This window comes from Leptonychotes weddellii, chromosome X (assembly GCF_054177405.1).
Source record: "Leptonychotes weddellii isolate Sample4059 chromosome X, ASM5417740v2, whole genome shotgun sequence".
NCBI classification, from domain to species: domain Eukaryota; kingdom Metazoa; phylum Chordata; class Mammalia; order Carnivora; family Phocidae; genus Leptonychotes; species Leptonychotes weddellii.
Window position 1 is genome coordinate 74477614 of NC_138385.1, and position 24735 is coordinate 74502348.

Here is a 24735-nt window from a genome sequence, read left to right on the forward strand (position 1 = left end):
ACAGCACTGTAAGGGCTCAGAAAACTAAACAACTGTCATTAGAACTGCAGCCCGCAAAAGAACTCAAGAACTTACGTACTAAACCTAAACAGGGCGATAGCCTGCTAAAATAGAAGATTCTTTGATCAAGAGTCCAGTAAAGACCACAGTGTCCAAGATATTTATTAAGCATTAGGAAAACCACAATTTGAATGAGAAAAGGCCTTCAACTGAGGCCAATACTGACTTTGAATCAGATATTGGAATTATGTCATGGGCATTTTAATTCAGCTGTCATAAAATTGTTCCAACAGTTGGTTACAAATTTTTTTGAAACAAATGAAAATAAAGATCTCAGCAAAGTAGAGCCAAGAGCATTTCCTAATGAATCGGAATTGGAATATGAAAGAAAGGGATCAAGAATGGCACTGTAAGTTTTGGCTAAGCAACTGGAAGGAAATGTGGAGTTGGCCTTCAACTGAGAGCGGGAGAAAGGAGATTGAAAAGCTCAGGAGTTCAGTTTCAGACGCGTTGAGGAATATGCTAGTGCTTTTCTCTTCTTGTCCTCTGTGCTCTATTACGTGCCTTATTGATTAAAAGGACGTCCTTATATAAGCACTGAATGGTTGATCCATCCCTGGGAAAATAAGCTTTACTGACTTGCATATTCCTTGTAACATGCAGGGACTGTGCTTTCTTCTCTAACTTGAAAAATTCCCCAACTGTTTGAATATTTGATTTTACTGTCTTGCCTAAACAGTTTATATCCATTTATTTTATACTCTTATTTTCTGATTTTTTTCCCCTAAAGCAGTTATTTTCCAGATCATCTCCTTTAGACCTAGAAACTGATTACTACAATTATGATTCAAAACCTATTTTCTGCTGCCCTGCACTGAGCTGGGTAATTAGGTATAAATACTTATTTCCTTTGTATGCTTTGCCTTTTTGTTAACTGTTTTTTGGTTAAAAGACCAGAGGTTACATTACTGCCTGCTGAATATGCTTATATTAACAATTGTAAAAAGTAAATTACTTTTGGGAGTATTAATGAATAGACATTTAAATTGCATAGTTAAATCTTTCCCATCCTTTACTAAGCAAACGATTGGATTATGTCCCTCTCTGTAAGAATTTAAACAACAATTTATATGCCCTGTGGGGGTGGGAGAATATTTGTTTCAGAGAAAAGTTTGAAATCTGAATGGCTCACAGCCGTTACAACTTCGTAATCTGTAGTGTGATTATAAATATTAAAATTTAGATCACCAGTCCAACATGCTTTTCAGGGAACACTAATGATTAATAGGTGCAGCGTGGGTGATGGGAGTAGAGGGTGGAGGAGAGAGATGCTGGTTTTCTGACTGCAAGACTTAGCTGCTGATGCGTAATGTGAATATGGGGTGGAGATGGGGGGGTAAGTATTTTATATGGTGTTTGCCAAACTTGACAGAGAAACTTTTATTCCTTAAGGACTCCACAAGATGCCAATTTGGGAAACCCCAATTTAGAGTGTTAGCTAAATCCATTTTTGTTTCTGTGCTGCTATATAAACTTTGCATAATCCTATCGCAACTAAAATGAATAATAGAGAAAGAAGAGTATTGCTGGCTTTGAGGTTTCTTTCACTAATTTATGTAATTTAAATAAGATAATTTAATTTTATTTAATTCAGAATTAAGTCTAACTTGTTATGGGATCCATAAAACGTGGTTCTGAGTGGGAAGAGATTAACAGTACTCTACAGAAGTATCACTGAAAAAAAATCTATTAATGAAGATAATAACTTCTGGGCCAAGTAATAGCTAATGGCAGGCAACGTACTGTTACAGGAATAATGGAGCATTTGGAGAACTATGTTAGTGGCATGTTAACAGAACACACTCCTTTTATAAATATGATTTACAATATAACCTCATTCTGCCAGCCTTCCATAATTTTTAGTTTCAGTTTATAAAGACTAGAGTATGCATGTGGAATTTGACAATTGTGATATATTTAGTACTAGTTATAAGTAAGTTCACAAACACTAGTAGAAAGTTAGGAGCAAGTTTCCAAAAAGTTGTTTCTCTAGTAAATATTTTCTTTGGGTCAGTTTCCGATATATAGTCCCACATTTAGAAAATAACAATGAGAATGTGCAGCTCTTAATTTAAAAATGAAAATTAGGCTTTTCTCGTGCCTGCCTTGAGAGGAATGGGGAGAATCTCTGTTCACGCCTAGGGCAGACACTGCTAAGCACTTGGTCTTTGTGTCTGTATTTCTATAACATGCTGTGTTCTAAGAGCTTGCCTTTAGCACTTTTTTTTTTTTCTTCCTGGGCTTCTTGCAGTCTTTCTGAGGGGATGTTTCCAGCAGTTCCTTTTGGAGAGATGGGATTTGTTCATGTTTTCTGGGGCTCTGTCTTCTGTCCTTTTTGGTCTGTACTCTTAAGTAATCTCGTTCACATGAGTGGCTTAAGTTACCTCCTGTTCACTCATGCCTCCTTAGGGAGTACAGAGATTGAGAACTTAGATCTTGGAGTTCCGTATGTCTTGGTTCCAGTCCTGACTCTACCGTTCACTGTCTGGCCCTAGACAACCTGTCTTGGCCTCAGTTTTCCTAATCTATAAAATGGGGCTAATAGTTTCTTAGCTGTTATGATAATGATATACATTACAAATGAGAGAATCCATGTAAAATTCTTAGCAGCATGCTTGGCAAATGGTATGCTGTTAGTGGTGTTTGGTGTTGTCTTCATCATCTACATGTTGACCCCTTCCTTGAACTTTATATTCCTAATTGTCCTCAATAGATCTCTGCCTGGACAGTTCATGGAAATCAATATTTTGGAAATCAGCATTTTCAAAACACAACCATGTGTCTCCTTTCTCAGTTTTCTACTAGCTCTTTGTCATCTAGCCCCTCTCATTTGATGGTATCATTATTTACTCAGTAACTGTTGCCAGAAATCTGTAAGTCATTCTTTCATCTGACTCCCAAGCTGATCATTCACTACACTGTCAATTTTTTAAAAAGGTTGATTTATTTATTTGAGAGAGAGAGAGAGTGCACATGTGAGCACAGGGGGAGGGGCAGTGGGAGAGGGAGAGGGTCCCAAGCAGACTCCGAACGGATCACGGAGCTTGACACGGGGCTCGATCCCACAACCCCAAGATCACCACCTGAGCCGAAACCAAGAGTCGGTCTCTCAACCGACTACACCACCCAGGCACCCCACTATGTTGTCCATTTTTTAAGTATATCCATTACCTCTGCTGTATTGGTTTAGGTATTTGTCACCTCATGCTTGGGCTAATGTAGTAACTTCCTAACTGGCCCCCCACTCATTCTTCAACCCATCTTCCACTCTTATGCCTTTCTCCCTTTCCATCTACTTCTCACCCTCCGATTTTTCACACCAGCAATACCAAATAGCTTGTAGTATCCAGCACAAACCATGTTTTGACTTGGCTATAGGCTGTTCCACATGCTCCTACTAATTTCTGGAGTTTTCCCTTTTCCCTTGTTTTGGCCTGAAAAATATATTCATCTTTCCAAGCCCTCCTAAGTGTTTCTCTCTCATAGAGGCTTCCTCTGACTACCTTCCTATCCATAGATAATAAATTCTTGGTATTATACTGTTTTAAACTGTTTTAATTCCTTGCTCTATAACATCATACTAAAATCATGTATACGTACCTACAGCAGTCTGTTAAGATTAGGTGTTTCCTGAGGACAAGAATTGCTTTATTAATCTTTTGTTTGTTTGTCCTTTGTATTTTTTTTTTTTTGGTCTGACTTCTATGGGGGAAAATGAAGTAAATGAATAAAATGTGCAAATATCAATAGAATTTTTTAATGTCAGTGCTTCAATATCCAATATCTTGAAAGTTCTTTATATATTTGGCTAAAAAGGCCAAAATATGTACAACCAAGTCAGAATTCTTACTTTGGGGTGTGTTTATTTTACAGTTCTTCATATGTTTTGTTTTTTTTCTTTCCTTCCTCCTTTGTTCTTCTTCCTGTTTCTTATCTGTTAAAATGTTTTTTCTCCTCTTAGCAAGTCTCCTTGATAATGCTCCATCATATATGAGCTAACAAAGACTGAGAGTCCATATCCTTCTACTATGGCCCTAACCCTAGCCCTTCAAACACATGCGCTCACACACGCACACAAAAACATATCAATCAAGTTTTCCAGAACTTTTGTATTAGCAGAAATTGCTATGTATACTCTGCAGTCAGTCCTCTCATAAAAGTCGTGAATATATCCTGTGTAGATTCAGACCAGAGAACGGTATGCTACATAAAAATCTAAAGAAAGGTCTACTAAACTTTTCACTGAACTGTCAGGGTTTGACAGAGGTACTAATTATGCCAGTGTAAGTACTGAGTTAGTAAATGTGAGCCTTAACTCTGAATTACTCAGCTTTGACAGTTGAGCTAGATTTGTTCTATTAGCTTATTGGAGATCCACTGCCAAATTTTCAGATAAGCCTCCCCTTTCTATTTTCAAGGAACAATGTGAATTATATATACTGAGCTTAATTCTTCGAGGTGTCAGGTCTTTAATTGTTAACATTTAGGCAACAGTTCCTGAGACTTTCATTTTAATAATTTTCCACCTCGTGTGTTTCTTTAGTAGTAGCTATGATTAGGCAAGCTTTTTTCCTTTGACTTAGTCACTGTACCAAAAGTAACCTAGCTTAGTGTGTATATTTAAGTGTGTGTGTTGGAGGTGGAAGTGGTCCCAGATGTATTAAAGAGAAAAACAAATGTCAGAACAACATTCTTGTCCTGTCGCTGCCAGAAAGCTACAGGAAGACAGGGAAAGAATTTCTTGATGGAATGATATGTATGAGCTCTTCTTTAGTGGCAATGACTAACAATGTTGAAATAAGAGGAAAAGACCACTGTTAACCTTTATTAAGTATTATTTTTATACATATTTATGTGTCTATAGAATGTAGTTCTTAAGACTTTATTCTTACTGCTAAGGTCATTATTATTATAATTTTAGTTTGTTTCCTTTTTACCCACCCACCATTTATTTCCCTCAACTAACATCAGAACTATATAGAAAGTCGTAGGAAAATACAGACTTAGTAAGTTGGTAGAGAAATAGCTGGAAGTACCATGATTTTTCAGTTTTATATACTTGTGTAAAATTGTGTGGTATGATAAATTTATCAGTGGCTTTGCTCATTCCTAGTTTATTTTTGATCCATTGTTCACCAAATACTTATTGAGGGTCTAATATATACCACTAATATATCAAGTATTCATTGAGTTTATATTCTAAAACCATGTAACATAATACTACATATTATAAATATACATTACATAATACAAATACACATGTGTGTATATGTGTGTATGCATATGCACACATGCACACACACAGGTGATATTCATTATTTGCAGTAGTTATGTTCTATGAAGTTGCCCCAAACAATGAATGCTGAACCATTGCTCCTAGGGGAAATACGGGGTTAGGCTCCTGTGAGCCTTTGGTCACCTATTCAACTAATCAATACATAACCTGTCTTATGTGTATTTTTGTTTGAAGATACCTTATTTCATATATATTGTTGATTAACATTGAATCATGACTAACAGCTCTGTAATTCATTCTTGAATGAAACTTATCTCACACTCCTGTTTTCTCCTTAAGGCACAGCACAGCCTTCTTGCACTTAGGAATTCTAGACAGCCCTTCAGCATTACCCTTGAAGGCCATTTGAAACAGTGAAATGACCAACAAAAAGCACAAAATGTAAAAAATGCACTAAATGGCAAAAAGAACACTTGCTTACAGTATGACAGCTGAAACAAGAAGGCTGAGTGTCACCTTGTTCACCCTTAGCTGGTAAATCCACCTCAGGTGACTCAAATATTTCACTGTTAGGCATGTGTTTGTAAATGAATGTGAAAGTGCAATGGGTATTGATTTTGGGTTACAAACAAATGTTAGTGACTTCGTAAATACTCTACAAATAATGAAGATTGACTGTATATCAACTGTGTGTCTCTGTGTGTAAATATATATATATATATATATAAAATAGGAATTTGTTATTGGTCTTCCCTTCCCCCATCCGTTTCTTTCCTTTTGTGAATTGGTGGTTCTTTTTCTTCATGGTTTTCCTGTATCCTTGTGGTACATTGCATAATTTGTTATAATTTGTTATAAAGCAGTGAAGCTTTTAGGCCTGTGATATGGACAAGAAGTTCACACTGTTACAATGAACATAATTCATATTAACTTTATAATGTACATTATATTATAAATGTATAGGTCTTTCCTTCTGGTCTGGTCATATACACAACAGAAAATCTCCTGCCTGAAGAATAAAGATCTAGCTTCTAACGTACCCCGTGTTAAGTGGGAAAGGAGTGGGGCTGTCTGCATTCAGTTTTGTGTGTGATCACTCAATCCCCTCGCTTTCCATTTACTAGTACCCACTCCCTCAGCTGCCTTGTGCCCCCAGTTCTCAGACCGTATGTTTTACCCTCTCTGGAGCGGATCTCTGATAGAATGACAGTAGGGCAGTTGCACAGTGAGATGGAGTATGGGTATGGAGGGGACCTAGGACTCTAACTGCTTCTCTAGAGATTTCATTCAAACCTGCTCTTTTAGCCCCACCCTCTTAACCTCTAGTTCCAGGGTTTTCTGGTGCTGCCAGTTCGAGTGTCTTGAGGATTCTGGAGTGTAAATGGGTTTGGTTTATGAACTTCCCTTATTTTCTCTTTGCACTTCAGCTTTCCTGACTCTGGTAAGTCAGTTACCAGTACTCCATCTGCTTTTTTGCTTCCCAGTTTTGAGTATTACTATTGTCTCCTCTAGTTTCTCCTAGTCCTTTTTAAAAAGTGATAGCCCCTTTGGTATCATTTTAGTGGAGTCTGGGGAGGAAAATAAATTAGATGCATTGTGTTAAATCTGTTATCCTGGAAACCAACATACTACTGTATTCTAGCCTGATTTCAGCCTTAATTCTAGTCTCCTTTTTTGATGTATTTACTTTTGGTATCAAAATTGTTCATTTCCGGGGCGCCTGGGTGGCTCATTCGGTTAAGCGTCCAGACTTTTGATTTCAGCACAGGTCATGATCCTCAGGGCCCTGGGATCCGAGCCCCATGTGAGGCTCCCCACTCAGCAGGGAGTCTGCTTGAGGATTCTGTCCCTCTCTCTCTGCCCCTCCTCTCTCTCTCTAAAATAAATAAATAAATCTTTTTTTTTTTTTCTAATTACTCATTTACTAGACTTCACCGTTTTCACATAAATGAAAACCAGAGGAGGGGACTCTGTGACTGCATAGAGATGCAGCTGCATTTTTTTCAGAACCTTAGGGCGTGGTTCAGCAATATTTATTCATTTACAACGTATTCTGGTTTCATTGACCTTTTACTTAAAAACAGAATTCTGTGAGCCACCACTTGCCTCAAATGGAACCTTGGGCCACCATCCTAATCAAAATTCATTATTCTAAAAGAGTTGAACAACGAACTTCTATTTTATCAAATCTGAAATGCTATCAGTTATCTTATTTCATTTTGATTAACATGCTGGCGAGAATTAGTAGAAATATGAGAAAGATAATAGCTTATGATGATGGCTTACAATTATCTGTCAATATTTTCCCCCACTTAAATACTCAAGAATCAGCTGTACCATAGACTAAAAAAAATGTAAGGATGAAATTTCAAGCATGGAAGAGTTTCTGCCAGATGAAAGACCAGAGTTAGGCCTCCTGAATTTTTGCTGTTCCTTAAAGTATCATTCAAGTATAATTAATAAGTATAAAACATTTGCTGTATTACACACACTTTATTACACCCTCTCTCTTTTTTTAAAAAGATTTTGTTTATTTGAGAGCGAGAGCACAGCAGAGGGAAGCGGGCAGAGGAGAGGGAGAAGCAGACTCCCCTCTGAGCAGGGAGCCCAATGTGGGGCTCAATCCCAGGACCCCGGGATCATGACCTGAGCTGAAGGCAGATGCTTAACCAATTGAGCCACCTAAGCACCCATACACCCTCTCTTCTTAAGATGGGAAACCAAGCCAGAGTATTTCATTGCCTGCCCATCTTCAACCTATCAACCAAATACAGGTACTCAAATCCTGCTAAAATTACAGACACTGTAGAACTGTTTAAATTTTTATCAGTTTCCACTGAGTTCCTGGTTGATGGATTAAATCATAAGAAAAACTTAAAGTATATTTCAGTGTCTTTTTTGTGTACTAAATTTGATTCACTTTTCCTAACTCCTGGGTGCCATTGAGGGACAGACCCTTGAAATGCTTTACTTTTTGACCTGTCTTCAGGTCATCAGTAGTTCATAAATAAACTCATTTTCCTTGCCTCACGTTAAAGAATTAACCTAAAGAATTGAGGATTGGGTTTGATTCTTATTCATAGACTTAAATGCCTTTTTTTCCCCCTCCAAATTCCCTTTTCTCTCCTTTTTCTGTAGCTTTCTTCATTTTACTATTACTAAACGGGCAGGGAGAGAAGCTATGCTTTTCTTCCCCACCTTCCGTCAAACAGGAAAAAGTAAAAAATTGACTCTATTGTCCACGAATAATCCCACATACAGATCTTGGAAAATTTCCAAAAAGATGTAGTGAATTGAAGCACACTACACAAATGTATATATAAATAGAATCCCAAGGGTTTAAGTGTAGACAAAAACCAATTACATTAAGCATTTCCTGAAATTGCTTGCTGTTGTCAGGATAAGTAGTCACAAGTAAGACATCCAGATTGAGAATGAAAACATTTGTGGGAGTCCTGCCTCACTTTGTTATATTGTCTTTTCTTAGAGCAAAATCTTTGAGCAGTTTGGAGTGGTTATCGAAAAGGTCCTCTTTCTTCGGAGTTCTGAAAGGCACATTATTACCATTTTTTTCCCCTTCCAGTTGAGCTTTGTTAGGTTGCTTGAAGAGAGAGATTTGAAGCTGTGGTGTAATTGATGTCCAGAGGATGGCATGGTGAAATCAACTAACTCATATGATGATAGAGAAATGTTTAAGTCTGGTTGGATTATATTCTTTTCCTTGTCCCCTAATTGAGAGAAAGACAAACTTCTTTAAGGCAAGCAGGATCACAAGTGCCCCAGTGTAAATGAAGAATTTATCTGCTGATTGACCACAGGCATCCACATGTACTGTTTTTACCTGTAAAAGCTAATGAGGGTGTTATTTTTCCTGAGGGGTGTGGATACACATGTGTATACCTGTACATGTATTTAATGACTTAAACTATAATCGCCTTCAGATAAATTGCTATAGTATATTGCTATTGTATTCTGTATTCAGTAGTCAAATCAAGCATGTACATGTGCAAATCAGTCTTTGGATTATCTTTGGTTCAGATACTTATTTGATAACTATTAATCACAAGGAACTGTGTGTGCCCACGTGTGTGTGTGTGTATGTAATGTGTGGGCCCAGGCTTTGGTGTTTTATCAATCATCCCAGTTGATTCAATTGTATGGCCAGTATTGAGAGCCACCAATTTAGGGAGAGAGCTGGATGACTCAAATGAGTAGACCAGTGGCTCTCCTGGTAGAAAGTACTTCCTTTCCTATGGCAATTTAGAACAATTCTAATTTGAAGTTTAAGGAAGATAGATTTCTCTGTAACTTCTTGTGAGACCAGAGAGGTTGTTGGAGGCAAAGTCATGCAGGGTTTCTCTTTGTGAAGTGCCTCTTTGAGTCTTTTGGCTAGATTTTACTGGGGTGTATTTTCCTATTTGGGAATTATTTGTGTTTCAGTTCCTAACCAAATATATGCATTGAAAATACCTTCTTTCTCTGGGATTTTGAGCAGAAACATAAGATCAGATTTTCATTTTTAAAACGTGACTCCAAGAATGAGTGGGAGAAACAAGTTCTTCAGTAGTCCCGGTAGAAGATGGTAGTAGCTTAGACCTAGGGTATGATACATGGAGAGAGGTGGACAGGATTGAGAGAGATTTGAGAGAAAGTCGGTAGGACTTGTTAGTGAAGATTGGATAGGTGGTGGGTAAGGTGAAAGGGGAAGGGGTCAAGAATGACTTAAGTTTCTGCTTCAAAAGATAAAAGCTGTGTGTACTACCACTGTGATTTCTTACTTTAAGATGTTGATAATATATGTAGAATATTACAAAAATTATTTGCCTTGAATATAAGAATACTAGTTAGAATTTTCAGAAGTCATTTTGAAATGCAAATTTGTTTTCTGGTTTAATAACTTGAACGTATGACTTATTTACCTCATGAATTATAGAAAAATATGTTCAGAATTACTTATTTTGAATAAATTTTGAACTTATTTACTTAAGTTTGATCTTAAACTACAGCCAGTGAAACATCAGTAAGATGTTGATGGGGACATTAATTAAAAACAATGAATTAAACTTGGCCTTTTTTTTTTTTTTTTTTAAAGGGGTCCCTTCAGTGTTGTACGACGATGTATCAACAGAGAAACTGGGCAACAATTTGCTGTAAAAATTGTTGATGTAGCCAAGTTCACATCAAGTCCAGGGTTAAGTACAGAAGGTAAGAGATGGATTTCAAGTAAGTTATTTGATGTCTGGCTTTATTTCATCTCCAAAATCCATTTATCAACCTAACTTTCATCTGGGGGTGGGGAAGTGATGGGTATAATGTAGTGGGAAATGGGTGGAGACAGTTTAAATTCTATTCTAGTTTGTCAATTCTAGAACATGGTATTTGAAAGATAGCTAGAGTAATTTACAGTTATAGAACCACGTAAGATTGCTCTAGGCCTATGGTTTTTGATTAGAAGAAAGTGAAATCTGGATATATATTTTTTTGTAGGGTCTAATTTTGACTCCTGTGGTACGGAAGATGGGATGGGATGGGATAGGAAGGGAGGGAGGGGAAATAATGACAAAGATATGATAATTGCAGGTTCAAAAGAAACTAAGATGAATTCCTTCCAAATCCATAACTTACCACCTTTAGGTTTATGGTTAATAGGACTAAAAGACTCCTATATCACATTTGGCTTAAGTCACTGAGAGTGTATATGTAAAAATTTGAAAGATCAGTAGGTTATGACATGCAGGACTTAAACTTTGGTTTTAAGACCTTGATATGGTTAATTACATTTATATGTAAATGTTTTTAAACAGTAGGTAAGCATTTTAAAGTTACTTATTTTTTATACAGTTTAACTCCTAGCTTCACGTAGCCACAGTTCGCATGTGCTCCTACTTCAGCTGGCACAATTGATTATATTTATTTTTCTAATTAGCCTGTCTTCTAAATTCAGGCTTTTTAACAGTCCAAGAACAATGCAGTTGAAAGTTGAAGTTGGAAAAGCTAAGGCAGAGTAGCCTATTTATATTTTATCCAGTTATCCTAACTTTGGAAAGTAGAAACCCACATACTGTAAGCTAAACAGAGCTTAATCTGTTTCTGTAGATCTTTTTTCAGGATCATTGCTTTTAAATACTTTTTTAACAACCTTTGAATTATTATTATTATAATCCATATAGGTGATTATAGAAGATTCTTAGAAGCTGTAACTCAAGAAGCACTGATTTTTTAAAGTGCTTTAATCCTTAAAATGTTATGGCAAGGGGCGCCTGGGTGGCCCAGTCGTTAAGCGTCTGCCTTCGGCTCAGGTCATGATCCCAGAGTCCTGGGATCAAGCCTGCATTGGGCTCCCTGCTCTGCGGGAAGCTTGCTTCTCCCTCTCCCACTACCCCTGCTTGTGTTCCCTCTCTCGCTGTGACTTTCTCTGTCAAATAAAATCTTTAAAAAAAAAATGTTACGGCAAGATTCAGAGGTCTTAGATCTCATGGTTTCATTCTCTGGAATTGGCTGTTATTACTTTTTAATATAAATTATTTTATAAATTTAGCAGAATTTAAAATTTACTTCCAAGCAGGCTTTGCAACTTAATTATGTTTCCTAAAACTTAACTGGATTTAAGTTTAATATACTGTATTTGATTTTCTGTACCTCAGTTGTCAACTAATAAAACCTTCCTGGGTCTTGAACATAGTTTATTAAACCTATAGATGTGTTGAACCTTTATTTCTCTTAAATGTTCTGTTACTGTTGATGAACTTAGTAAGAGTCTAGCTTAAAATCACAAGTCTAAATCAGTTACTCAGTATACCAATTTTTATATTGATTTAGCTCATTGTTATACCTAATTCTGAATCTCTCCAGGCTAAAGACATTTTTAGGGAGGCAATTGATTACTTTCTCAGTTTGCTGAGGTTGTTTATTGACAGATTTTTTTCAGCAAGGGATCTCTGGTGCCATAGATTCAGACTGCTAGGCTGAACCTCTTTTTTTTTTTTTTTTTTTATTGTCACCTAGTGAGGGAGTCAAATGCCAAACTTAATAAAAAGGAGGTGGGGGGAGATGGAGAGGGTTGGCATGTAGTCCATGTCCCTGAGTTTGTCTTGTCTTTACCTAATATATGGGAGCCTGTCACTGAAATTGTAGTTCATTCCTTCATTGTTTGGCATTGCTTTTGCTATATAAAAGTCTTCAAATCCTATTCTGAAGACAAGGCCAGGTCATTTCATTTATCCTATATGGTAGGGCCACAACCTATAGATATTAAATGATACCAGTTGAATTCTGTGTATTACTCATGACTTTATCTGGTTTTGATAAGAGTCCATTGTTACTCAGATGAAAATGTGCCACTTGTCCTTTATATTTATGGCACCAAAATGTAGTTTTCCCATCTTCTTTAGCACAGTGACCAAGAAGCAAAATCAAAATTCCATCTCCATTACCCCCCCACCTTTCCTTACTTCCTCCCTCCCCTTCCCTTCCCTTTCTTTTTCCTTCCCTTTCCCTTTCCCCATGCCTCCTTCCCTTCCCCTCTCCCTCCCTTCCTTCCTTCCAATGGTGTTCCCATATCCTCTTATTGCTCATGTTCACACTATCTTACTTTAACTTGGACACATCTTAAGATATATATAATAAATATTTTATTTATATAAAACCTCTGATTTTCCCTTCCCAATGTCTTTTAACTCCTTTCCAGTCACTGAAGGCAAAACATCTTATCCCTTTTGCCCTTCCAGTCCATTTACAAACTGTTAGGGCCCCAAAATGACCTCATTCATGGCTAAGTGTAGGAGATGCTATATTAAGAAGAAACATATTTTGAAGTGAAGTTTAACATAATAAAAAGGAATCCATAAGTTTAAATACCTAGAAATAGCTGTATTTACTGTTACATTCTCTTCTAATTAAGCCTTTCTCTCAAGCAACACATAATTTAAAATTTGTTTTATTTTTTATTCTTTTTCCATTTTTTAAAATTTATTATTTTATTTAAACTTTACTTAACATATAGTGCAGTATTGGTTTCTGGAGTAGAATTCAGTGATTCATCACTTCCATTTTATTTTTTAATTTTTGTCTTTGTGGTTTGTTTGACCTTGTCATTGCCTCAATATTTTTTCCTGTTTTAGTGCATTTGTATTCAAATACATTATTGAGTAAAATGGGTTTTGTAAAGGGTCACCTAAGGTCCTAACATATGCTCTTTACTTGGACAGATCATTATAATACAAAGACATAAAAAGAGCACCTACTTTTTAAGAGGTTTACAGTTAAATAGACTTCAACTGCTGTTTCTAACATTGTTTTATAAGAACATGTAATAAATTCTAAATACATAACTTACAGATTAGCTTTTGAAATGAAATACTTAGTTGGAGACCACTTGTATGTTTTAATATTTTAAATTCTTGATGCTCCACTGAAGATGTAACTATTTGAATATCTGTTTTCTGTTTTTCCCATTAAAATCATAATTTTTTTTCAGTAGGCGTTCTTAATTTACAGGTTATGGGGTATCCAAGAACCCCTTAAATTGTAAGCTCAATTACAGATACATGTTCATTTTCCTAGGAAGAAAGTCCATAGCTTTTATTAGATTCCTAAAAAGGCATATTATTCCTAACTGGTTCAGTTTCTTCTTTCACATGTATGAAAAAATGAAATTGATGCTTATGAACATGAGATGAATAACAAGTTTTTATTAAATGAAAGCTGGCTGAATTTATATTAGGATATTACTTCTGATCAGAGGATATTTTCATATGTACATACATAGATAGCCTCCATTAATGAAATTCCTTGATGAATATCTTAAAATTTTAATTACTACACATTTTAACTCTTATCTCTCTTTATGTCTGCTAAACCACTAATTAAATTTGACTTTTTTTGTTTTGAAAATAGGTATCAAAATTAGGCAAATTGTTATAAGGAAATTTTAAGGAAGGTAAGATATATAGAATGGGAAACTGAATTGACAGTTCTGAGATCTTGAAGGAACTCAGTTCTTTATGGTTCAATTTTAAAAGTTCAAAATGGCAGTTTTTATTTTGGAAGAATATTGTCTTCTAGAAAGAATATAGATTGGGTTCCAGTTTACCTAGTCTCTAAGCGTATCTCATTCTAAAAGTCCCAGATAGCAGATGATGTCAGCGAATTGGAGGAGTAAGGACCTTTGACAATTCTCCTCTCTATAAAAGCAAGGGGAAAACTGGCAAAAATAGAATCAACTTTTTCAGAACTCTGGAAATTAACCAAAGGTTTGCAGTTATGCAGGAAGAATTTATTCAGGAAAAACTGCTGATTCTTGCTAAGAACAGTGAGCTTTGTGGCATTTTAACTTGCCCCATTCCCACCCCCCTCTCTCCAGTTCCATGGTAACCTTGAAAACAAAGAGTTCACAATCATGGTGAAAACCAGGAGCCTGGCAGCCACCAAAGGAAGCAGACTGGGATGGAATTCCTTGAAAGCCTCATGCCCATGAAATTGTCATTATCTGACCTGTCTGGTAGTTTCCTGGAAGGGACCCACTTGCAAGGCTTGTCTTTATTTGGTCTGACTCAGAGATTGCCTACTGCAAAATACCTTTTGCCTGGGGGCATTTGTTGAAAATTTTTAGAGGCAGTTTAACTTCACAGCTACCTGAGGTCGTAGAGTAACAGTTGGGGCAAACAAAAATCTAACCTAAAAGCTTAAAAAGAAAAAGTGGGTAGTGAGAGGTCTATAGGGGCTCTGAAAAAACAACAAACGTATTTGTGGGAATCAAGAAAGCCATGCACATGCATAGGACTGTGCACACGCTCAGAAAAGACCTAACGAGACCTTAAGCTCTCAACTCTAGCCAACCTTGAGGCTGTGCCAATAGGAATTGAATGCTAAGGCAGAGTTGTCCATTTCCTGAGCATTGAAGGTATGCCCCAATACATACACAGCCCCTGCCTGAGCAACAACCAAACTAACCAAGCAGAGACTTAGTGGCCACACTCAACAAAGAATGCAGACTTTACAGAATTCATTCCAAAACCTTATCAAACAAATAAGAACAAAAACTGCCATGTAACAGCAAACCCTAGAGGAAGGGAGATTCTAACTTCCAGAGTTGACACATTATTTAAAACCTCTAGTTTTCAACAACAAAAAAAATTGAAACATACAAAGAAACAAAGTGGGGCTCATTAATGGGGAAAAAAGCAATCAATAGAAATTATCCCTGAGCAAACTGAGTTGTTGGACTTCCTAGAAAAAGTTTATTTTTTTAAAAAAGATTTTATTTATTTGACAGAGAGTGAAAGAGCACAAGCAGGGGAAGCAGCAGAGGGAGAGGGAGAGGGAGAAGCAGGCTCCCCACTGAGCAGGGAGCCAGATGCCAGGCTTGATCCCAGGACCCTGGGATCATGACCTGAGCCTACGGCAGACGCTTAACCGACTGAGTCACCCAGGCGCCCCTAGAAAAAGAGTTTAAATCAGCTATTTTAAATGTGTTCAAAGAAATAAAACTGTCTAAAAAACTAAAGGCGAATATGAGAATAATCACACCAAATAGAAACTATCAATAAAGAGAAATTATAAAAAGAGAACCAAATAGGAATTCTGGAGTGGAAAAGTATAATAAACAAAGACAGTTTTACTGGAGGGACTCAACGGAAGATTTGAGCAGACAACAAAGTTAGCAGTCTTGAGGATAGGTCCATTAAGATTATTTAGGTTGAGGAACAGAAAGAAAAAAAGGTTGAGCAAAATTAACAGAGCCTCAGAGACCTGTAGGATACAATCAAGCACATGAACATATGTATAACTGGAGTCCCAGAAGGAGAGGAGAGAAAGGGATAGAATATTTGAAGAAATAATGGCCAAAAATTTCTCAAATGTGATGAAAAATCTAAATCTACACATCCAAAAAACCAAGAAACTCCAACTCCAAGTAGGGTGAACTCAAAGATATTTCAGAATCAAACTGTCAAAAGCGACAGAAGTAACTCTTCGTGTACAAGCGATCTTTAATGAGATTAATAGCAGACTTCTTGTCAGAAACCATGGAGACCAGAAGACAAGAGGGTAACTTATTCAAAATGATGAAAGAAAAAGATTGTCTACCAAGAATTCCATATCCAGGAAAATAATACCTCAAAAATGAAGGTTAAAGACCTTGTGAGATTAACAAAACAGAAAATTCATCACTAACAAACCTGGCCTACAAGAAATAGTAAAAGTAGTCCTTTAGGCTCAAAAGAAAACACTAGATAGTAACAAACTACAAGAAGAAATAGAGCACCAGTAAAGGTAATTGCATATGTAAATATGAAAGAGCACAAATGTATTCTTGATTGTAACTTTTTTCTCTTGATTTAAGAGATCACTGCTTAAAGCAACCAAGAACAAGGTTGGTGGACTGACATTACTCCAGTACTTCATTTAAAGTTACAATAATCAAGACAGTGTAGTATTTGTGAAAGAAAAAACAAATAGATCAGTAGAAGAGAGAGCCCATAAATACATCCACACAAATATGGCCAGCTGATCTTTAAGTAGCAAAGGCAATGGAGAAAGGATGGTCTTTTCAACAAGTGGTTCTAGTACAACTGGACATCCACATGCAAAAAAAAAAAAAAAATTGGATCTAGACATAGACCTTACTTTTTTTTTTTTTTTCCAGAAAAATTTACTCAAAATGCTTTTCTTCTCAGAATGGGAACAAGGCAAGACTGTTCATTCTCAACATTCTTATTCCACCTAGTGTTGGGAGCCATCACAATAAGCCAGGGAAAGGAAATATAAGCATATAGGTTGGAAAGGAAGAAATTAAACTTTTTATTTGTAGATGACACAAAAGCCTATTTACAAAATCCCAAGGATCTATAATAACAAAACCTCCAGAACTACTGAGTTCATCAACGATATAAGATGAACATACCAAAACCAACTATATTTGTGTTTTTTTCTATGCTTGGCAAAGAACACCTGGAAACCACAGTTAAAAACATCGCGCTATTTGCAATTGCCCAAAACAAAATGAAATTCTTAGGTATAAATCCCATGAAATATCTATAAGCCTTGTAAAAACTATAAATCTCTGATGAAAGAACTCAACAGTCTAAATAAATGGAGAGATGTACTCTCTTCATGGATTGGATGACTCAACAAAGTAAAGATGTCATTTCTTTCCAGATCTATCTATGGGTTTGCTCCAATTCCAGTTAAATTCCCAGGAAGATTTGTTGTGGGTATGGAGAGCTTATCCTAGATTACATATGGAAAGGCAAAAGAACAAGAATAGAGAAAACAATTTTGAAAAGCTGTAATCAAGTGGGAGAAATCATTCTACCCCATTTGTTAAGATTTATAGGAATTAATACAGTGTGGTACTGGCAGAGGACTAGACCACGATCAGTGGAACAGGTTAGATTGCTCAGAAGTAGCCTCATACAAGGACAGCCAATTGATTTCTGACAAAGTTCAAATCCAATTCAAAGAGGAAAGAATTTTTTTAAAAGGTTTTATTTTAGAGAGCGAGTGGAGCAAGGAGCAGAGGGAAAGGGAGGGGGAAAGAATCTCAAGCAGACTCCCCGCTGAGCAGGAGCCCGATGTGGGCCTCAATCTCACAACCCTGAGATCATGACCTGAACCGAAACCAAGAGTCCAATGCCTGACTGACTGAGCCACCGAGGTGCCACAAGAATAGTGTTTTTTAACCAAGGGTAATAGAGCAATTGGACATCCATAGGCCAAAAATTGAACCTCAGTCTAAATCTAACATTTTATATAAAAATCCCCTCCAAGCGTATCATAGATTTGAAGGTAAAACATAAAGCTATGTAACTTTTAAAAGAAAACATACCAGAAAATCATCAGGACCTAGGGTATGGAGTTCTTAGAGGTGACACCAAATTTACAATCTAAAGATAATGAGAGAAAATCCAACAGTAAAATAAATAAATAAATAAGAGAAAATCCAACAGTAAAATATTTTTAAAAATCCAGTTACCCAGTGGATAAAAAACATGAACATTTTCCAAAAAAGGATTATACAAGTTTGTACGAAGCATGTGCAAATAATGTTCAACATCCTTAGTTATTAGGGAAATATAAATTTAAACCACAACAAGATATTACTACACAACTATTAGAACAGCTGTAATAAAAAATAACACTTTGTTTTCCCAAAAATGTGGAGAAACTGGATCTTTTATACATTGCTGATGGGAATATACAGGATAAAGTCACTCTAGAAAATAGTCTAGCAGTTTCTTTGAAAAACTAAACATAGAGTTGCCAAACAATTCAGCAGTTGTACTCCAGGGAAATGTACATCTCAGAGAAAGGAAAACCTATGTTCACACGAAGACCTGCAAGCAAGTTTTCATAGCAGTTCTATTTGAAATGGGTAAAATTTAGAAAGAACTAAAATGTGGATAAATGGTTAAACAAATTGGGTTACATCCATACCATGGAATAACTATGCAGCAAAAAAAACCAAAAAAAAAAAAACACAAAACCTGTTGATGCATGCAACTACTTGGGCAGATCTCAAGGGAATTATACTGTGTTAAATCTTTCTGAAAGGTCATATACCATATGATTTCCCTTATATGTTTTGAAGTAATAAAATTCTAGAACTGGATGACAGATTAGTGATTGTCAGGTATTAGGGATCACAAAGTTTTTGTGAGAAGCATGAGAGAAAGGGAGGTAGGTATGACTCTGAAGGAATTGTTGTGGGGGATCTTTGTGAACAGTCCTGTACCTATGTTGTGATAGTGACTACATGAACTTATACATGGTGATAAAATTGAATAGCTCTACATACACACAAGTCCATGTGAAACTGGTGAAATCTGAATAAGGTCTGTTGATTGTACCACAGTCAGTCTCCTGGTGTTGACCTTGTACTATAGTAAGTTACATAAGGTGTTACCTTCAGGGGTTCTGGGGAGGAAAAAATTTCTGATACCCTCAAGATTTCTTCCAGTTGGCCTGAGAATTAAATTGACATGAGACAGATTAACAGGAGAATATCAAATTTAATTATGTATGTACAGGAAATAAACATGAGATTTCAAAGACAGGCAAAATGAGGTATATATGACATTCTGGACTTAAGGAAAAAAGGGATAGGAATCTGGAACTTCAAAGGGAAGGAAGGCAATTTATAGGAAGAATGGAAGGAGTAAATGTTTGGTAAACAAATGTTTGCTTGGGCCATCCAGAAACAGTGGAACATAACATAGAGAGGACTTTGATCAAACAGGCTTTGCTAGGTTGCTGTCTACTGCAACTAGTTCATATTATACTGTAGTTATCTATGGTGATAGCTCTCTCCTGGAGCTGGTCCTCTCTTTTTTTTTAGACCTTTTAGGGAGAAGGCAAAAAAATAAAAAAATAAACTTGTTAAGTCTTTTGTTTCTTAAAAATAATCAGCCTAGGAGCGCCTGGGTGGCTCAGTCAGTTAAGCGTCTGCCTTCATCTCAGGTCATGATCCCAGGGTCCTGGAATCAAGTCCCACTTCGGGCTCCTTGCTCAGCAGGGAGCCTGCTTCTCCCTCTCCCTCTGCTGTTCCCCCTGCTTGTACTCTCTCTGTCAAATAAATAAATTTTTTTAAAGTCTTAAAAAAGGGACGCCTGGGTGGCTCAGTTGGTGGTTAAGCATCTGCCTTTGGCTCAGGTCATGATCCCAGGGTCCTGGGATGGAGTCCTGCATCAGGCTCCCTGCTCAGCGGGGAGCCTGCTTCTCCCTCTGCCTGCCCCTCCCCCTGCTTGCACACACTCTCTCTCTCTGACAAATAAATAAAATCTTTTAAAAAAAAAGTCAAAAAAATAACCAGCCTAGGAGAATATAAATGACATAAAATAATCTCCAAACTTTATTGTTACTTACAAGACAGGTGCTTTAACCAACTAAGCCATAGAGCTACCTCAACCTTTATTGTTATTTAAATGAAGAAAGAGAAATCACAATATAATATTCTGTATTATGTTAAGTAGAAAGAAACCTGCACAAAGAACTGGAAGGATCCATATCAGTATGCTAAGAGTGGTTACTTCTAGAAACCACCTAAATGTCCAGGGGAAAAAATGATCTCCAGGATATTTTTTTTTAAAAGCAAGCAGTATAAAATAATCCACATGCCAAAGAAACACTTTTTGGGGTAGCAAAATTTGCTCCCCTACATGGGACACTGATTTGAGGGTATGCCATATCTCTGTGCTATTTTTGTACTTTCTGTTAATGTACAATTATTTTAAAATATTAAAAATTTCCTCCTAATCCAGGCGCCTGGGTGGCTCAGTCGGTTAAGTGTCTGCCTTCAGCTCAGGTCATGATGCCAGGGTCCTGGGATCAAGTCCCACATCGGCCTCCTTGCTCAGCAGGGAGCCTGCTTCTCCTTCTGCCTTCCACTCCCCCTGCTCATGCTCTCTCTCTGTCAAATAAATAAAATCTTTTAAAAAAAATTTCCTCCTAATCAATGCACTCATCCACAAAATGGATAATTAGCCCATAAAGATTTGGGCATATAGGCGAAAACATTTTAACTTCAGGTTTTGGTTTCCAAATAATCCAAATTGTTATGTATAGGCAGACTCTGACTCATGTAACTGATAGCATAATCAAAAACTGTCACTTGTTTTCCTCAGGAAACATGAATATTTAATATATTTAATTTACATAGTGAATTTATGTTCGTTATGTGGAATAATTACTGGTCTAGTTAATAAATCTCCATCTCTTCCTTTTGCATGCAGAAAGCATTTGCCAAAACCTTTTCTTTGCTGTTGCATTTTCTTAAGGTCACTGTTTCTTCCACTGTGGTTTACAATTGAAATGGTTAGAAATAGTCTAGCAAATTCCAAGAGATTAAGGCTTATACTTCTGTTTTATTTTGTCATATAAAATACCATAAAAGAGGATTCTTGAGCAGCTTGATCATGTGTTTTTAAGTCCTAACCACAGATTTAATATATCAAATTCAATAAATATTTGAAATAAAAAGACCCATTGTTTCAAACATTAATGAACTATCCTTTATGTGCCATATCATATACATGTGAAAAATATTAATTTAACTTTGTTATCAGATCATCATTTCTGAGCACTGGTATTAATAATCATAGACTCTTATAGTTGATGGAGTCCTTAAACTTGGCTAATATTTAAAAAATCATATTTGTGAATAGTGGTTCTGTGGGGAAAATAGGGTTTTGTATTTCATGGAATAGTTTGAGGAAAAACTGCTAGAAACCAGCTTCCACCTAGTGAATAATTTTCAACAGAAGACTCCCTTTTCATAACTTCTGACCATAGTAGTCATTTAATTACTATATAGCTCACTGGGTAATACGTATTCCTAAAGGGAGTTTTCCCATTAGGATTTTTGTTTATTTTTATATTTTTTTTAAAGATTTATTTATCTGAGAGAGAGCACGCATGTGCACACGTGCGAGTGGGGGGGGAGGGGCAGAGGGAGAGAATCTCCAGCAGACTCCCCACTGAGTGCAGAGCCTGATGCAGGGCTCTATCCCATGACCCATGAGATCATGACCAGAGACCAAACCAAGAGTCAGACGTTCAATCGACTGAGCCACCCAGATGCCCCAGGTTTTTGTTTATTTTTAAAGAACATACATTTTATATAGAAAATCAAATATTTCTCTAGGTCTTAGGCAATAAATTATGAGTGCTATTTTAGCAAACTGCCTCGATGGTACATCTTCGGCTGTTTTCCCTTCTGGCCTTTTTTTGTGACTGTATTGAACCTTTTGAGGCTGAAGAGTCAACTTTAAAAACATCTGTTTTTTCGGGGCACCTAGGTGGCTCAGTCATTAAGCATCTGCCTTTGGCTCAGGTCATGATCCCAGGGTCCTGGGATCGAGCCCCACGTCAGGCTCCCTGCTCCACGGGCAGCCTGCTTCTCCGTCTCCCACTCCCCCTGCTCATATTCCCTCTCTCGCTGTCTCTCTCTGTCAGATAAATAAAATCTTTAAAAAATAATAAAAAATAAAAACATCTGCTTTTTAATGATTAGATCATTTTGCTATATTGTGGCAAGCATTTCTGGACAACAGTATTTAAAATAGGATGAATTTTACAAATGTCAAGTTTATAATTGCTAATCAAATCCTTCTGGCAGTTACTGTTCTGTAACTGCTGATGAATCTCTAAAGCTGAGGCAATTTATCATGACTGTCGTAAGATCAACTCTGGAAAAAGAAAATCCCAATTTCTTTCATCTTATTGTTTTGCCTTTTAAAAAATGCAGAGAAGACTTAAGTTTGCAATCTCTGCTTCTGAAAGTATGTGGCTATTTGTTAAACTTAAATGACTTACACTTGTTCATTATAATTTTAGGTATAAACATGGCTTGATATTACATAAAGTATGTTGGCCATAATCTTTCATATCATTTTACTCCTAAACCTCTCTTAATCTGGATTTCCCATCTCCTATGACTTAGGTATGGCTGTCATGTTTATATACTAGAGCTCTTAAAGCTCTCTGGCTTATATATTCAATTTCATCTTAGTATCACATTCAGGAGGGGCACCTGGGTGGCTCATTCGTTAAGCGTCTGCCTTCGGCTCAGGTCATGATCCCAGGGTCCTGGGATCGAGCCCCGCATCGGGCTCCCTGCTCAGCAGGAAGTCTGCTTCTCCCTCTCCCACTCCCCCTGCTTGTGTTCCCTCTCTCGCTGTGTCTCTCTCTGTCAAATAAATAAGTAAAATCTTTTAAAAAAAAAAATCACATTCAGGAAATGTAACATTATGAAAAACTGTGAGATGAGGGACTATTCATTTTTTTATTCTGAAATAAGCAGCTTTTTTAGTTTTCCCCCCTTCCACTATATGGACTAAATTATGCTTCATGTTTTAAATCATTTTGGGTTTTTTTCCCCATATAAGTAACTACCTATTTCCTTTCAGATCTGCATTTTGCTAGCTTTTAAATTATGCAATTCATAAAATTTCTCAGGAAGCTGTAGAAATGGAAGTAGATGGTAGCAGATTTGGGGGGTTCGGGAGAAGCATAGTCTTTGATATATGAGAACTAGTAGATGGGACACCCATTCTATATACTAGGTCACAAGAATTTCAGAGTATAGTTACTAAAATTTAAGTCTGAAGAAGTAGATGAGGGTAGTTCTTGGATATATTGAATGTCTGAGTTACCATTACACCATCTGTATGAATAGGCTTGAAAATAGACTAAAACATAAATCTTCTGTGAGTGGTTATTCTGAAAGAAATTTGCATTATACAATGTGTCAAAAACACAAATTCCAAATTAGTAAGTACAAGTCTTTATTTGAAAGGATTCTTTGAAGGAGGAGGAAGGGACTATTGCAGTAGGTAGTGGGGTCTATTCAAATAGAATGACCTGACAGATCTACAAGTATCTCAAGTTGGGCCAGAAAAAAAAAAAAGGATTTTCTTTTATTGGGAGGAATAAACAAGGCTACAGAAAGAACTGAGTGCAAGGAGGTGGGAGGACCGGTACGAAGTAGAGGAGCTTCCTCAAGCTTTAGTTGACAAGCGTCTTGTTCTGATTCATAAGTGCAGACAAGCAGTTGGGCTAATCACTTCTGAGACAAAGAATGGACATTTGGAGGGCCTCTCTGGCCTTATCATAGGTAAACAAAGAGCGGAGGGCATCTGTGAATCTTTTTTAAGTCATCTGGGGAAGGTGTTTCCATGCAGCAAGCTGTTTTCTGGAACACAAAGGGTGTGGAGATTTCTCAGTCTTTGCTGTTTTCCAGGGTCAGAGGGCTCAACATTTTCCTATGTGAGGGCTTTGAAGAATCATTTGTATTCATTATCCAGTCCTGTTATTCCTGATGTACATAGGAATATTACACTGCCTCGTTTTCTTTGGCAAGAAGTAGTTTTATTGTTAGCGAAATTTTATGCATACTGAAACATTTTAATAAAGTTCATGCTCAGTAATACGAGGGGAATAAAAAGAAACCTAAGAGGGAGTCTGGCCCCTTGCAATTTAAAACCTCTTTGGGGGGTGCCTGGGTGGCTCAGTTGGTTAAGCGTCCGACTTTTGATCTCAGCTCAGGTCTTGATCTCGGGGTGGTTAGTTCAGGCCCCTCACTGGGCTCCACTCTGGGCATGGAGCCTACTTAAATAAACAAAAAACCTCTTTGGGATAGTATGATAGTTGTAGACTTAAAACAGTAGCCGTGTTACCTGCCAACAAATGGAAGTCTGAATTAAGTTGTTGGTGAGAAAAGAAAAGGGTTGGAGGAAACTGACATTTGCGTTTTCGCTCCTTAAGGGGCTGTCTTCACACTGGGTACAGGTGCTCCTGGGTGTTAAGAGACTTCTAAGCAATATTAGACATGGATAGTTGCAAGGGAACCAGTTTCCAAATTCTTCTATATGTATTCTTTCTAAAGTTGATATGCCCAGGAAAATGCCTGTAATGGACATACAGGTTCTTTCTTATGTTCCCTT

The 24735-nt window shown here is 36.9% G+C and overlaps 1 protein-coding gene across 1 annotated transcript in view; it reads left to right on the forward strand.

Moving 5' to 3' along the window:
• Positions 1-24735, forward strand: part of CASK (calcium/calmodulin dependent serine protein kinase) — a 327853-nt gene that overhangs the window by 42576 nt on the left and 260542 nt on the right. The window contains 1 exon segment of the mRNA XM_081808983.1: positions 10389-10501. Coding sequence (XP_081665109.1) covers positions 10389-10501 — 113 coding nt within the window.